Raw genomic sequence first — 17369 nt, 5'->3', positions numbered from 1 at the left:
TCGCTTTAACCAGATTCCATAAACTTAATGCAAATTAGATTTTCGTCTTGCAGTGAGTTCATTTTTCATATAGCTCTGGTCTGAATAAAGAAGGTGCAAAAAATGGCTAAATGAGATCCAGGCAAAGCATTTCTATCCATTGTCCCTTTTCTTCTTCTGTAGGCTTTAAGCTACCGAGTAACCGCTTATATATGTATCTTTCAGAGCAAAAGGTGGTTGTGGTAAGAGAATGGTTTACTTTGCAGCGAGCTAGAGGAAATGGGTCTTTTTGTTTGGTGTCCTAAACTGCTGGCCACCTCGTTAGCTCGTTATCTTCCTGGGCTGCTGTCTCCCTCTGCCCTGAGCACCCAAGGGCTGATGCCAAGACATCCCCTTTCCTGATATCATCTGCCACCAAGAGAGAAAAAAAAGGAGTTAGCAGAGACTCAGCCACTGTTTTTAGGCCTGCCACTTTTTTTACAAAGTATTTTTATTGAGAGAAAGAGCTTACACAAGCAGGGGGAGAGGCAGAGGCAGAGGGAGAGGCAGGCTTCCCACAGAGCAAGGAGCCCTACGTGGGGCTTGATCCCAGGACCCTGGGATCATGACCTGAGCTGAAGGCAGATGCTTAACCGACTGAGCCACCCAGGCACCCTAGGCCTGCCACTTTTTATCTCCAAGCCTGCCCTGCATTCTTCCCATCCCTGGGTGCAGGGGCCATTACTTATATTTTGCTCCTACTACCAATGTACTTTTTATTCTTCCTCCTGCAGGACTAACATGGATGCTAAAAAACCAAGGAACTGCAGTTTGACATCCTTCCCAATTTTGAAAGCAAGAAAGAAACAGAAGATCAACCCTGGGAAGGTAAAGATCCTTGAATTTCATTTGGGCAAGAGAGGTATCATCATGAAGATTTGGGGACCCAAGACCCAGGAGTGACCATTGTCCTCCAAGCACCTTTGATGACAGGGTGAGGGGAAGTTCTGGAGGTGTGGATGGACCAGGCTTGTTGGCAGAGCCAGGTCTGGGTGGGCTTGGAGGGACATTGGCTGCAGGGCCAGAGCGTAGTTTCATGAACTCCAGAACTGCAAGGCCTTCATCGAACAGGTGGCTTGTGTTTGAGGAGGCCCTGGACTAGCGTCTCTTCTACAGTATCTTGTATTGTGCTCTGTATTTCTGGAACCACGCCAGAGGTGTCTCAGAATGGTTCCAAACATTTCCGGAAAAGGGCTGTGTGTTTTGGGTTGTTTTTTTTCCCCCCCTAACACAAACATGGTGTCTTTCTTTTTACCCAGTCTCAAAAACCAGTGAAACACCACAGCCTAAAGGTAATTGTGTGATGTGGTGACTTTGTGATCACCATCTACAAGATTACTTCTAAATGAGGTGTACTTTTTCATCTAATGCTCTCAGTTTGAATTTCACACCTGACTCAAAAGATCATATTATTTGGAACTTTGCTCTGAAAATTCTGTGGCAAACTTGAGCCCACAGCACTCAGGTTTGACTTTGAATCTTGCTTATGTCACTGAATGGAAGAGCCAGAGTTCAACAGCCTATCCGAGGCCTGATAAAAAGTCTCCTTCCTGTAGATCACAGACCACCTCCTTAAAATTATGACTCTTAGATCACCTCCAAGCAGTGTTCCTGATTTAACCTTAGCCTTCTCTCCCTCAGGGTTATAACTCATAAAAATGAATCTTAATGCAGAGTCCACTGCCCCCTAGCCCTACCCTTGCCATTACCAGATACAATAAAAAACATTATTTTGTGATTCACAGGCACAAAAATTTATTAATTCCTAAAACATTTATTTTGACAAAGGAAATCAATATAAAATACTTAAAAGAGTAAATCTACTGCAAAACAGGATAATATAATAAAGACAACATTCTGTTCACATTTAAAAATATTATGCAAACAGGATGGTCTTGGTCATCACTTAGAAAAATCATCACAAGTTTTGCAACTTATATATAATTTTTTCTACCTGCTTGAGCTCATATTTATTGAGTGTTTGGATGACTCTCACATGAACTTTAGAGGCAAGTACAATTATTATCCTCATTTTACAGATGGGAAAACTGAGATTCAAGTGGAGTTAACCAGCCATTGCTGTAAACCATTGCGTGGCAGACAGAATGCAAACCCATATTCTTTTTTTTACCTTTTTTTTTTATTATGTTATGTTAATCACCATACATTACATCATTAGTAGTGTTCCATGATTCATTGTTTGTGCATAACACCCAGTGCTCCATGCAGAATGTGCCCTCCTCAATACCCACCACCAGGCTAACCCATCCCCCTCCCCCCCTCCCCTCTAGAACCCCCAGTTTGTTTCTCAGAGTCCATAGTCTCTCGTGGTTCATCTCCCCCTCCGATTTCCCCCCCTTCATTCTTCCCCTCCTGCTATCTTCTTCTTCTTCTTTTTTTTTTAACATATAATGTATTATTTGTTTCAGAGGTACAGGTCTGTGATTCATGAGTCTTACACAATTCACAGAGCTCACCATAGCACATACCCTCCCCAATGTCTATCACCCAGCCACCCCATCTCTCCCACCCCCCACCACTCCAGCAACCCTCAGTTTGTTTCCTGAGATTAAGAATTCCTCATATCAGTGAGGTCATATGATACATGTCTTTCTCTGATTGACTTATTTCGCTCAGCATAATACCCTCCTGTTCCATCCACGTCATTGCAAATGGCAAGATCTCATTCCTTTTGATGGGTGCATAATATTCCATTGTGTATATATATATATATATATATATACACCACATCTTCTTTATCCATTCATCTGTCGATGGACATCTTGGCTCTTTCCATAGTTTGGCTATTGTGCAAACCCATATTCTTAACCCCTCTGTTCCATGCCTCTTTGCTGAGTAATGTCAACTCTGTTAAAAGTTGTCCTATAAAATTCTGTTATATATTTATATTAATTTTAAGGAAAGCATATTCTGCTATAGTTGCTATGATAGGAATGGTTAAAAATAAAATAAAAAAATCACATTGAAGACAAATTCACTGATCCTGTATTTTTTTGTAACTGCCAACAATTGACAATACCATTTAAAAATACTATCTAGGGGCACCTGGTGGCTCATTTGGTTAAGCGTCCGATACTTGGTTTCAGCTCAGGTCATGATCTCAGGGTCATGGGATCAAGCCCCTCATCAGGCTCTGCCCTTAGAGGGGAGTCTGCTTGAGCTACTCCTTCTCCCTCTCTCTCTGCCTCTCCCCGGTTCATGCATGCATGTGCATGCACTCTCTCTCTCTCTCTCAAAATAAATCTTTAAAAAAATAAAAATAACAAAAATACTATCTAAATTTACTGCTATTGTCTTTACATCGGTAATTATTCTTATGGGCCCTAAATAAATGTCTTTTCACCATTTGTTCATTTTTTTCCAATGGACTTCTCATCCAGTTGAGCTGAATAGGCCCAAATAGGGAAAAGCAAACAAGTCAATAACCATTCTCAGCACATGAAACCTTGGGTTTCAGTGGATAGTTATGATATTAATTGGAGGATGAAAAGAATGAATTGTAATCTCTTCACCTTAAAAAACACTGAAGATGAGAGGGCTATGGGTCTCAGCATATCAACTGCCCCAAGCAAGTGTTGAAAAAATATTTAAATAAATGGATAATAATTTATATTTACTTCATGGCATTTAATGCTATAAGCTATAACTATAATGTTTACAATAATGATTAAATATTTAAGTATTTTAAATATGGATCTTGGTAGTGTTTCAGCTAAGGAAGTCTTTAAAATGTTGTTTTTAATAATTGATTTAAGACAACAGTGTGGTCCTCTAGATAGTAGTATACAATGCCTTAAAAAATGCCCCATTCATTTGGCTAAAACACGGTAGAATATTAAAGAGCCGCCTGCTACGGAGTGCTCTCCACAGGGAGTCCTTTGCCTTGGATGCCTGTGGAGAGTCCCCATCCTTTCAGCTTAGCTGGCCAGGATCACAGAGCTCTCACAGTGGCTCCCAGTGATGTAGGATCTCTGTGCAATTGAGGAAAATGGTCTAATGTTGGAGTTTATCCAAACTGCCAGCAGAGGGAACATCCTCTCTTCTGGACCTCAGTTATCTCAGCGAGTGAGTACGTTGCACGATGTTTGGCTTTTCTGTAACTCTGTTCAAAGAAAACGTGTTGCCTCATGGCCAGCTTCTGGGACTGAAGAGTCTGTTAATTTAGAGGGTTACTTTGCAGTTTTTCTGACAATTAATGAATAGGTGCTACAAGCCCTCTAAAGGCATGTTTTCTATTTTCAGCCCTGGAAGAACAGGTACTTGCTCTGTTATTTCTCTTCTATCATTCCAATCATTCAATTGCTGAATACCACCTCCTTAGACAGGCCTTCGCTCACCACCCTTTCCAATTATATTATGTATTTGTTTGTTTACTTGTTTACTGTCAGCCTTGCCCTCTGGAACTACTGTGTCCAATACTGCAACCACTGGCCACATGAGGCTATGGAGCCCTTGACATGGGGCTCGTCCAACTGGAGGTGTGCTGCACATGAAAAATACACACCACATTTCAAAGACTTGGTGTGAGAAAATGAATATGAAATACCTTACTGATAACTTTTTTTTAATTTAATTTAATTTTATTATGTTATGTTAGTCACCATACATCAGTAGATGTAGTGTTCCACGATTCATTGTTTTCGTATAACACCCAGTACTCCCATGCAGTACGTGCCCTCCTTAATACCCATCACCAGGCTAACTCACCCCCCCCACCCCCTCCCCCTAGAACCCTCAGTTTGTTTCTCAGAGTCTATAGTCTCTCTTTGTCCGTCTCCCTCTTCGATTCCCACCCCTTCGTTTTTCCCTTCCTTCTCCTAATTGGGTGAGTTTTGTAGTATGTTAATACCTTGATGACATGGATAACCTTAACTTCCCTTTCTCCATCTGTAAAATGAGGGTATTTGACTACAGATTCCTTAAGGTGGCTTCCAGCACCATAATTGTCCAAGCTCCACTTAACAGAAGCCCCCAAAGGGAAATCTCTCCCCCAAGGCCATGCACTAGGTACATTAGAAAATGTCTCCAAGCATCTGGTCTTTCAGGCTCATGCTCTTGCCCCTCCCTCAAGCCCTAAGGACAGCCAGTCTCTCCTTCCTCCACCTTCACCAGGGACATAAGCTGGTGGGTAGGACTCCAGAGAGGACACTGCATCAGGTAGATGAAAGCCTCAGTCCTCCCAAGTGGCTGGCCACGTTCACTCTGCTAATGGGTCTCCTGAGTCCAGGCTTGGCTGTGGGTATAAACAGGAGGATAATCTTTTCTGTCCAGACATCCTGGGCTTCCTCACACACAGCAAAGGGGCTTTCAGGGAAGAGTCTTAGCTAGAAGTGGCCGTGGAGAGATGCAATTTGCCTAAGCTCTATGCAGCAATAGTCGCTTAATGCCTTAGCTGGGGATTTGAGGAGCCTAGCAACTGTCTCTTTCTCCCAGCTCTCTGCAGTGCTCTGATGGGCCTAATTGTCAAACTTGTTGTGTTCTGTAGAGAGTCCCCAAAGATTTATTTTCTCTCTTCTTGTCATACCCTCTCTCTGCATTAATGCATTTGTTTTGAACTCTTGGTTGTTCTGTCTTCTGGGAAGGGATTATGGAGCCTACAAGGAAGAAGCTGTGATCTGATATCACAGAACTTGAGCTTCATCTGCTCACCCAACCTTGATCATGCACTTGGAGATTTTTTTTTTTTTAATTAACGGGGAGGAGGAAGAGACAAGGAGGAGCCAGCTGAGAAAATAGAAAAATAGCCAGTGAGGTATGATTGAGGCAGGTGTTTTGATGGAGGTGTATGCCTTTCTGAAACATCTGGGTAGCCCAGGGGCAGGAGACCAGGGTGGCCTTGATGCCTGCTGAGAGCCCAGTTGTTTTCTCCCCGTGAACTTTGCAGATGAGGACATCCAGGGCTCTGTCCAAGGTAATAAGATGAGACAGTGCATCTCGAGATTCTGTTCTAACTAGCCCTACAAAGGGACCCTATTATCCTTTAGCGCTGAGTGAGGGGGCGGGAAATATACTCCCCTGTGAGTCATGGGTAAACTGTGCATGTTGGAGTGGGGGCTTGGCCTGAGGAGAATGCAAAGTAGTGAAGGGGGAGGCACGGTGTCACCAGGGAGAGGGCACTGAGGCAAGATATAGGACTGGAGATTTCACTCTTGTGTGCAATTCTGTCCTCTATTCTGACATAGAAGTTACATGTCCATGTGATTGATGATAATGATGATAAGGTTTGTGAAGACCTTCTTTCCTAAAATGAACGATCTCTTTCATCTAGCTCCCCAGTGCCAGGAACCCTTCTGTGAGTAGAGATTAATTTATTTGCACCAAAACACTTTCTTTTCTATACTTTCTCTTTGAAAATGCAGTTACCTTTGAGAAGGTATTGGCAGGGGAATTCTCTTATGTGCATTTGCTGATTGGGAGGCATTCCTTCCAAAAGGAAGTGCTGGGGAGCAGGACAGAACTGGTTCCCCTGGTGGGAATTGAAGCCACTAGGAGAGGGAATGTGGACACACAGGGGAGAGGGCGGACTACCAACCAGGAAGAGAGGCTGAAGTCCAAGCTCAATTGTTTCCTGGTCACTTAAGTCTTTGAGGACAAGGACTAGGGTTTCCTGCTCCCTCAGTCTCTCCCTCCTCCTTCCCTTCCTTCTTTTAGCAAATATTTAAGTGACTACTAGGTGGGAGATACCACGTTATGCTCAGAATTCTGAGATAAGACTCATATCTTTTATTAAAGGGTCTTATAGTCTGGCAACAGAAGGCAGATGTAAGACAACCTTGTGCAACAAACCTTTGCAGGTGTTGTGATCGGAGCAAGTATGAAGCATGGGGCAGTGGTTACGGAGGCTTCATGGAGAATGTGGCACTTTGGCCAGAGCTTGACCTTGGGTAAATTCACCAGGTGAATGATAGGGACTTGGAATGGAGGAAGGTGGTAAGTGGGTGATGAGAGAACATTCCAAGCAGAAACAGTAGGAATGGAAGTGCTGAGATGTGAACAAGCATGGTGTTTGAGAGCTGCAAGGCATTCATAATTGCTGGAGCCAAAAAGGCAGGGCCAGGCCCATGACAAGGGATGAGACTGGGAGGGTTTGTATGCTAGGACATCCATACCCTGGGAAGTCACTGGGGAGATTTAAGCAGTGTAGCAACAAGATCGGATGTTCATGTTTAATATCTGAGGTCTTAGGCAGTTGAGGATGAATTGGGCAAGGGACAGGGTACTGCTTAGGAGACCACTGAAACAGGTGCTTAAACTAGGGATATGGTAGGCATAGTCTTGGAGGAATATCTTCATTCTCACATAATTATGCTACCCATGGTAGGAAATCATAGATGAAAATTTGCAAGTTTGTGAAAACATTCTCATTCAGTCCTGCAAGTGGGAGGTTGTGCTTACTGCAGCCAGCTTGTGTTGAATAATCTAAATTTATAAAAAAGGCACCTCCCTGTGACAACATACAAAGAGGCAGCCTTCATTAGAAACAGCCTATAACTAATCCAACTGTCCCAGCAAGGAAGATGATATGCCCAGTCTCTGCAGGTGGTCCCAGCTTAGTTCAGGCTCTTGTGACTATGGATGCCATGGATATTGACACATGGCTAGGCACTATGGGGACCCCTAAATGAACCAGCCAGAGGGAATACTCTTGAGAGGCCTCATGCTTGTTGCCATAGCACTCTTGCTGAGGGGAGATAAGAATTCACAAAAAATTAGGAAGGATACATAAATATCAAGGACATAAAGGAAAACCAAGTTCAGAGTGGGGAGAGATTAATTCCAAAGGAGGGGATGGCATTAGATTGTGGCTCCCATCCTGGCTGCACATTACTCACTTGGAGAGCTTTTTGAAAAATACAGGTTTCTGGGTTCTACCACTAGGGAGTCTGGGGTCAGGTTGGAGATTCTGTATTTTAAGAGCTTTTCAGGAAATTTGAAACCCTTGGACTCTGTGATCTGTGCTTAGCACACTGCCTGACACATAGATGTGCTCAGTAAATATGTTAAAAATGAATGCATCACTAAGGTCCATCTGAACTCTGTGATTCCAGGTGTCATCCCAGCTTGGGGAGGCAGGAAGCAGGTATTCCTGGAAGAATCCTGAGTCCAAGTAATAGGAATCAGCAACTGGAATAGTTTGGTGCCTTTCAGCAATTTGTCTGATTGTTGGGGACTTGGGTGGGGGGTGGGGCAGCTGGGTTTCAGCTTTCCCACCTTCCTCCGAATCAGATTTTAAGCTGAACTCAGTTTTTATTTGAGAAAGATGAGCTGGCTTTTGCAAAGTAGTGAGATGGAATTTGCCTTTTTCTTTTGCTGAGAAAACAAAAGAAGTGTGAGAACCCAAGTGTCTCCAGTTCAGAAGACAGAGGCACAAGAGCGATGGAGGAGGGGCCCAGGGTCAGGATTTGAGACACCAGGCTTCTGATCAACCAGCCTTGTCACCATGCATGTTGGTGCAGGGCCTGGACCCTCTGGGTGTATCACCCAGTGATGACAAGCATAGCTGGAGACCCTAGGGGAATCCCAAGATTCGAATGTGGGCCTAGATGTGGAGAATCTTAGGAATCTGAGCCCACTTGTGAGCAAAGGGGTCTACCTCCCTTCTTTTGACATTGCACAGTGCAATGTCCCTGCTCTGAGGCTCTAAGTCAAGGTCCTTTGACAGTGTCTTCTCAGATATAATTCTGTCTGCTTCGGGCTCTCAGGGAAAGAGTGTCTTTCCCCCCTAGTGTTGCAATGAACCATTTTGAGTTCTCTGTTGTAATATTGTTTTTTTTAATAATGGTATTTTTTTGAATTATAAAAGCTGTACATGTTCATATAAGAAGTTTAGAAAATAAAGGAGCTTCACAGGTCAGTTCTGGCTGTTGAGGAGGCCTCCAAGACCAGTGATGCACACAAAAAGGAGCCATGAAAGGGCCCCGGTGGCATCCTCAGATGCCCTGCCTTTTTATCTTCTGGCTCCTCCAGAGGTTTTCTCCAGCCTCAGGCAGTGCCCAGGTCTTAGACAGCATAGGAATCACTGCCTATGCTATGGACCTCTGTGCATAAAATCTTTTTTATACTGAGGACTCTAAATTTGGATAGAGAGCTCATGACTATTAGAGATTCCTCTTACATTGGCTCAGAGGTCAGTGAGGGACCGCAGAACAGGGCTCCGAAGCTCCTGGTCTTAAAGGAAAAAGTCTTTTTTGCCACCATGCATGCAGGAGATCACACCCTCTTCTTGCTGCCTCCTGGGGATGCTGCGATAGAATGGAATGTTGTTATGGGGCATAGTGACCCTCTTGAGGAAGCTGCTGGAGACAAAGAAGCAGCAAGTTTGTAAACTTGTGTGGCACACTGGTAGAGTTGTGCACAGATGTAGAGGTCAGTAGCCCTCGGGGCAGACAAGCTTGGGGCAGCTGGAACCCTGCGCTGGTAGCCTGTCTGTGAGCTGCCTCCTCTTTTTACCCCAGGTTATCATACAAAGATAATTTTTTATAGTGTGGCATGGTGTGACAAAGGTTGGGAAGCACTGTTCTATATGACAGTTCTCAGTGTTGGTTCCATGAGAGGATGAAGGATCCACTCAAGACACTCCCAGGGGTCACCTGAATGAGTCTTACAGACAAATGGGACTTTGGAGGTTGCATCTTGTCCACCACCATGAGTCCATGCACATTTCTCACATGGCTTATTAGGTGGACTTGGCCCTTCCAGTGATAGAGAGCTCACTAGCTCATAAGGACTCCCATTCCATTTTTGGACAGCTCTAAGCTCTAGAAAATCCTTCTTTATATTGAGCTAGAAACTACCTTTCTATGAATTCCACACTTTGACCTCATTCTGTCCTTCAGATCAGGTAGAACAAGCTTATACTGAGTCATAAGCAATGACCCTTCTTTCTTTTTTTTTTTTTTTTAAGATTTTATTTGACAGAGAGAGACACAGTGAGAGAGGGAACACAAGCAAGGGGAGTGGGAGAGGGAGAAGCAGGCTTCCCGTGGAGCAGGGAGCCCTATGTGGGGCTCGATCCCAGCGCTCTGGGATCATGACCTGAGCCGAAGGCAGATGCTTAACGAATGAGCCGCCCAGGCGCCCCAGCAATGGCCCTTCTGATATTACCCCTCCCCTCAGGAGTTTTGTTTGTCTTATTAATATACTTATTTAAGAACCAGTTTTAGACTTGCAGAGAAATTGAGCAGATAGGACAGAGTTCCCATATACCACTACATATGCCACACCCAGTTTCCCCTATTATTAAAATCTTATATTTGTTGTGGTACTTTGTTGCAATAATGAACTGATACTGATACATCTTTTTAGATTTTTAAAATTTATTACTTATTTTAGAGAGAGAGAGAGCATGCATTCATGCAAGTGTGGTGAGGGACAGAGGGCAGAGGGAGAGAGGGAGACTCTCAAGCAGACTTCCTGCTGAACACCAGAGCCTGACATGGGGCTCGATCTCACAACCCTGAGATCATGACCTGAGCCAACATCACAAGTCAGATGCTTAACCAACTGAGCTGCCCATGCACACAATTCTTATTTTTTTTAAAGATTTTTTAAAATTCAGATAGTGATACATTTTTAACTAAACTCCACACTTTAGGCAGATTTCCTTGTTACCTAATGTCCTTTGTCTGCTCCAGATTCCTATCTCAGATGTCACATTACATTTGGTTGTCATGTCCCCTTAAGCTCTCCTTGGCTGTAACAGTTTCTCAGACTTTCGTTGTTGTTGATGACCTTTACACCTTTGAGGAATGCTGGTCACATATACTGTAAGATGCCTTTCTATGGGAATTTGTTTTTCTCATGATGCCATTGGGGTTGTAGGCTTTGGGAGGAAGCCTACTTGAGGGAAAGTGCCATTTTCATCAAGCATATCAATGACACATACTATCCACATGGTTTATGGTTGCTGATTTTGACTAGATTACCTGGGTAAGGTAGTGTTTGTCTGGTTTCTCTGGTAAAGTTGCTTTTCTTCCCTCCTTTCCATGCTATACTTTTTGGAAACCAGTCACTATGCACAGCTTAAGGAGTGGGGAGTTGTGCTCCCCTCCTCTAGTGTGGAATGTCTGTATAATATATCAGGAACTCTTCTGCATGGGAGACTTGTTTCTTCTCCCCTATTTATTTCTTTATTGAATCATTTATTTGCATCAGTATGGATTCATAGATATTTATTTTAAACTTTGAGTTCTAATCCAACACTACTTTATTTTGTTGCTAAAGTTGTTCCAGATTTGGTCATTGGGAACTCTTTCAGTTGGTTCCTGTGCCTTTTGGACACATTTTTTTAATTTTGTTTTTTTTTTTTTTTTTTTTTGAGCCCTTCCTTACTTTATGTCACTAGGAAATACTCCAGGTTCATCTTGTGCATTTCCTGACCCAGTCCTAGAATCAATCACTTCTCCAAGGAGCCTTGGTTCCTTTTACTGGAGAATGGTATTAGAAACCAAGTTGTGAGTGTTACGTATGCTTGTTTCTATGGGGGTATTATTTCTTTTAGAACCTTTAAAGCTAACAAAGCAAAGAAACGTGTGTGTGTATGTGTGTGCACAAGTGCATGCATTAACCCTTGCATATACACATATCTATAAATTTTTCTATATGTAACCATTTGTAACTACATTGAGTTAAACATGAGTTCCTATTGATGTCTCCAACTCTAATCCATTATCACATGGTGGTAATGTTGATAATGACCTTGATTATCTACAAATTTCCAATCCATCATGGGAAACCTGGTTTCTGTCATCTACAATCTATTTATTTAGTCATTTGATTCCAGTATGTATGTATGGCAGTATCAGAATTGTTAACCTCTCAGACATTTTGTTTTGTTTTATCTTCTCTCATGTTAAATATCCTCAATGCTTTTTCGATTGCACATCATCTTTTTTTAAAAAAAAATTTATTATTATGTTAATCACCATACATTACATCATTAGTTTTTGATGTAGTGTTCCATGGTTCATTGTTTGATTGCACATCATCTTGCTCCTTCTCCATCAGTTCTGAGTCCATGTTTTCCTTTCTCATGAGAAATACCAAAAAACCGCTCTCCATTTTACAAAAGAGGAGAATTACTTCTAGCAAACATTTACCTTGCCATATACAAAGCACTGGTTTAAGAGTTTTGTGCACATGAATTCATTTAGTCCTTATAACAATCCTATGAGATTGGTACTGTCATTATCTCTATATTACATGAGGAAAGGTTGATAACTTGCCCAAGTTCAAACAATTAATGAATAGTGGAGCTGGGATTCAAAACTAAGGTCTGATGTCAGAGTTCATATCTGTGATTATTATTTTATGCCACATTGTTGCTTGAAGGGTCTTTCTGAAGTACTGCTCTGCATATGTAACACCCAGACTTTCAAACTGTCGGTGGTTCACTATTGCTCACTAGATAAAGACCAAATATCTTGGGTTAGCATTCAGTGCCTTCCACAATCCAGTGTACCCTCTGCTCCAGCTTAGACAGCATGAGCAGTGAAGACCCTCAGAGCATTCCCAGATACTGTTTCACCTAATGAATACACTCTCTACCCTTCCTCCCAGATAAAGCCCAGACCAAGCCACATGCTTTCCACAAAGCCTCCTCACATCCCCCCAGCAGACTGCATTAACAGTGATCTCTTCCTTCTTTGTTGACACTCATTGTTCATGTCCTTTGCTTGGTATTTAGTTATGTTTTGTTAACATACTTTTCATTGGTCTGTCCAGTCTTGTCATTGTTGATGACTATTATAAGTTTTAATCCCCACAGACTTATCTGATGAGAAGTTGGGACTGCAGTATTTGCTCAGATATCATCATTGTCCATTCAATAGACAATAGACAATCAAATCCTGCATTAGTATATGTTAGCCAATTAAATTAGTTTGGTCTAAGACCATGAGCCATGCTCTATGCAGCTCCTACTCCCTCAGATATTGTCCCTATTCTGGGAGGTCAAGGTGGCCTATTCTACATAGTCCCCATCATTATAGCTCTGTAGAGGGCCCAGCTGTGCTAGGTGATACTAACTTGAAGTACTGTCTCCAGTTCTTATTTCATTGTGGCCGGTATACCAAGTTTTACAGGGATGGGTCTGGCACCAGCTGTGTCTCAGATAAATCTTGTTCAGTTCCCTAATAGGGTGCTGGAAGAAGGAGAACCCACAAATTCTGCTTCAAAGAGAAGAACCTAGATTCAAACTGTAGCCTGTTTTTGCTAAACTTTAGTAATTTCAGTGCCACCTTCATGGTTTTTACCATGTCTACTTAATGCTCACATTTTCTTAACTTAAATTTTGGTCTCATTTTACATAGTAAAATTATAGGTTTAATATGCTGTAGTTTTTCAAATTAAAATAAATGTATATTAAAATAAATGTATAAACATTAGATAACCATTATCTTGTATCACATACAATTATGTCACATACTTTCATGGTGTGCTTGCCACCCTTTGGGGGACACAGCTCTGCTGTTTTGGTCTTTTCCTCCTGACCCCTTTCTAGATGTGAAGTCTCTTCTGATCAGGTCACTGGTGTTCAGACTGGGCTCCCATATTTTAGTGGGTTCCAATAGGGCACCTTCAGAGCTACTCTGAGGGTAGAAAGAGTCCCTGGACAAGACTATGGGCATTTTCTTTTCTTTGGAAAGAGCAGCTCAGCTTTTGTTTCTTCCCCTGTACAGGGTGCCCAGTTAAGATTTTATTTGAAGAAAGGGTTCTATGGATTATTTTAACGTATGAAAACCATAGGACAAGTCAATCCAAGATAAGCACTGCCAGAAATACCACTTGTTTTGATATGCATTCATTCATACATTCATTCAGTACTTCTCTAGGCCTTTCTTAGCTCCTCCTAGCTTTGGGATCAAGAGAGCTGGCTTCAACTGTATTTTGATTGTTGTAATGAAGGAAAATATGTCTCAATAGCTTGACATGATAGCATGCTAAACACTATTCCAATACTGTTCTACTTGATCTAGGTTGAGAGTAAGCCTTTGGTTCAAGCCCAGAAGTCACCTTCCAAGATCAAGAACCTCAGAATGACTCGATCCTTGCCTAAGGTGGGAAGTGATGCTTAGTGTCTTTTCTCTAGGAAAGGTTGAGGGTAGGTGGGTGGCCAGAATAGCTTTTCAGAGGCATTTTTCATCAACTCAGCATAACATGATGCATATACTCTATCCACATCACCATGCCTCATCTCCACACAATTTTAAATGTTGCTATTCAATGACAGACTACCTCTCTTGTAATCAATCAATTCATGGAGACAGGCATCCAAGTGAGGTCAAATCAATAATGTAGAAGAAATGCAAGCTTATGTTGCACCAAGGGAGATGTACACTATATAGCAGGAAGTGCTTTCCCATATTAGGGTGGTAAGATATTGGAATGATGATAATAATGGCTAACACTTATGGAATACTCTACATGAATTGCCTCATTTACCTCACAAAAGCCTTATGAGGTAGATCCCATTTTTGTCCCCATGGTAGTGATGAGATAATTGAAGCTTAGAGAAAGAGTTGTGTGACCTATTCACGATCTTCAGTTATATGTGGTGGAGCAGGGAGTCAAACCCAGAGCTCATCTGCTTGACCACTCTGCTTTTCTCTACAAGAGCTTTGAAAATAAATTTAGACCTGGATTTGGTTCAGACTCATTCTTGCTGTGACAGGGGAGCTGGGAGAAATGACTCCCTGGAGACATAGATTTCTTGCCTGAGGCTTCTGCACCTTATCCACTTTTTCCTTATATAGAATCCAAACACCAGCATTACTTCACTCCCTTTTGTGGATACCAAGGAGAAGAAGAACATGGTTAACTTCCCACACATCAGCAACAAAATCTTGCTAAAGGCACCCCTGCTGTATCAGGTGAGTACAGGGCAGTGGACATGGCCCTGAGCAGGCAGGTCAAAGACTTTGGTCTGGAATCAGGATTAGAAAGGCCAAGATGGTGGGAAAAGCACAATGTCACCTGAAGAGTTGGGTTCTTGTCCTGTTCTCACTCTTTACAATGAATGTAAACCTTAGCAAATAAATCACTGACTTTCTTTTATCTACAAAATGGGCTCTCCTTAGGGTTGTCATTAGAATTCATTGAGGAAAAGAAGAATGAAGTGTCGTATATAAATAGTAGAAGCATATGAAATGCTTGTTTTCATCCAGTGTCCCCTACTCTTTTTTGTGTAAGGACCAAAAGAGATAACATAGAAAAGTGCCAAGTTAAAGAGGTGTTATAGACACATAAGTTCAAGGGTTTGTGCCCTTGGGCAAATCACTTTATCTAGTTAGGAAATGACCTTCTCAAGAGCAGTAATAAAAAAAACTGTTCCCATTTCTTCCTGGAGCAAGATGTCACTGGGGTTGTCAACTGCATAAGGCACTGTGCACAGGCTTCACAGAGAATAATGTGAGTTAGACAGATACTTCCTTTGAGAGGAAGACTGAGAAAACCTAATGTCTGATAATTATCATTTTTCTCCCTGGAAAGGTAGGAGAAGAATCTGTCTGGAGGTGGGTGTTGGTCTGATCAATGGTTCGTGACACCCAAAAGTCTAAGCAGTCCTTTATTTCAAGTCTCTTTGTCTGGACAGGAGAATCAAAGTCACAGTCAGATGCCAGCCTCTGAGCTCCAGGCTTCAGAGATGCCTTTTCATTCAAGCATTAAAACCGAAGATCCCAAGCCGGAGGAGAAACCACCAAGAGAGCACAAGGTGCCTCTGACGGCAGCAGGTATGCCTTTTGCGAAGTAGCAGTGTTTAGTGGGGCTGGTTCTAGATGGTCAAGATGTCATGAGCTGAGCTGAACCAAAGAGGACTAAGCTGCCAGGTGTTAGAGAAGTCAACTAAGGCAATAAGCCAAAGTGAAAGTAACAGTAAGCATCTCATCACTTACTGTGATAGTATAAGGAAGAGGATAAATAGGGGAAAACACTGACTCCCCAGTGTTCCATTTTCCCTCAGTTTGTTTTTCAGAGTCCATCGTCTCTCATGGTTCGTCTCCCCCTCTGATTTCCCCCCCTTCATTCTTCCCCTCCTGCTATCTTTTTTTTTCTTTATATTGCATTATTTGTTTCAGAGGTACAGATCTGTGATTCAACAGTCTTGCACAATTCACAGTGCTCACCATAGCACATACCCTCCCCAGTGTCTATCACCCAGCCACCCCATCTCTCCCACCCTACCACCCCCTCCAGCAACTCTCAGTTTGTTTCCTGTGATTAAGAATTCCTCATATAAGTGAGGTCATATGATACATGTCTTTCTCTGATTGACTTATTTCGCTCAGCATAACACCCTCCAGTTCCAACCACATGCCTGCAAATGGCAAGATTTCATTCCTTTTGATGGCTGCATAATATTCCATTGTATATATATACACCACATCTTCTTTATCCATTCATCTGTCGATGAACATCTTGGCCCTTTCCACAGTTTGGCTATTGTGGACATTGCTGCTATAAACATCAGGGTGCACATACCCCTTCAGATCCCTACATTTGTATCTTTGGGTAGTGCAATTGCTGGATTGTATGGTACCTCTATTTTGCACTTTTTGAGGAACCTCCATACTGTTTTCCAGAGTGGTTGCACCAGCTTGCATTCCCAACAGTGTAAGAGGGTTCCCCTTTCTCCACATCCCCGCCAACATCTGTCGTTTCCTGACTTGTTAATTTTAGCCATTCTGACTGGTGTGAGGTGGTATCTCATTGAGGTTTTAATTTGGATTTCCCTGATGCCAAGCGATGTAGAGCACTTTTTCATGTGCCTGTTGGCCGTTTGGATGTCTTCTTTGGAAAAATATCTGTTCATGTCTTCTGCCCATTTCTTGATTGGATTCTTTGTTCTTTGGGTGTTGAGTTTGATAAGTTCTTTATAGATTTTGGATACGAGCCCTTTATCTGATATGTCATTTGCAAATATCTTCTCCCATTCTGTCGGTTGTCTTTTGGTTTTGTTGACTGTTTCTTTTGCTGTGCAAAAGCTTTTTATCTTGATGAAGTCCCAATAGTTCATTTTTGCCCTTGCTTCCCTTGCCTTTGGCGAAGTTTCTAGGAAGAAGTTGCTGCAGCTGAGGTCGAAGAGGTTGCTGCCTGTGTTCTCCTTTAGGATTTTGATGGACTCATGTCTCACATTTAGGTCTTTCAACCATTTTGAATCTATTTTTGTGTGTGATGTAAGGCAATGGTCCAGTTTCATTCTTCTGCATGTGGCTGTCCAATTTTCCCAACACCGTTTGTTGAAGAGACTGTCTTTTTTCCATTGGACATTCTTTCCTGCTTTGTCAAAGATGAGTTGACCATAGAGTTGAGGGTCCATTTCTGGGCTCTCT

The 17369-nt window shown here is 42.4% G+C and overlaps 1 protein-coding gene across 3 annotated transcripts in view; it reads left to right on the top strand.

The window, feature by feature from the left end:
* Positions 1-752: 752 nt before the first annotated feature.
* The window catches only part of DYRK4 (dual specificity tyrosine phosphorylation regulated kinase 4), a 56784-nt gene continuing 40167 nt past the window's right edge, over positions 753-17369 (top strand). For 2 of the 3 annotated variants that reach the window (XM_021690679.2, XM_021690678.2), the window contains exons 1-4: positions 753-846; positions 14016-14096; positions 14793-14909; positions 15632-15770. In XM_021690679.2, coding sequence (XP_021546354.2) covers positions 760-846; positions 14016-14096; positions 14793-14909; positions 15632-15770 — 424 coding nt within the window. In that variant the 5' untranslated portion in view covers positions 753-759. Of the gene's footprint in view, positions 847-8953; positions 8961-13139; positions 13160-14015; positions 14097-14792; positions 14910-15631; positions 15771-17369 lie in introns of all 3 variants that reach the window. The other variant, XM_044914955.1, reaches the window with a different exon arrangement.

This window comes from Neomonachus schauinslandi, chromosome 5, assembly GCF_002201575.2.
Source record: "Neomonachus schauinslandi chromosome 5, ASM220157v2, whole genome shotgun sequence".
NCBI lineage: Eukaryota > Metazoa > Chordata > Mammalia > Carnivora > Phocidae > Neomonachus > Neomonachus schauinslandi.
The sequence above is the reverse complement of the archived record's forward strand: the minus strand, read 5'-3'. Positions and strand labels throughout refer to the sequence as shown.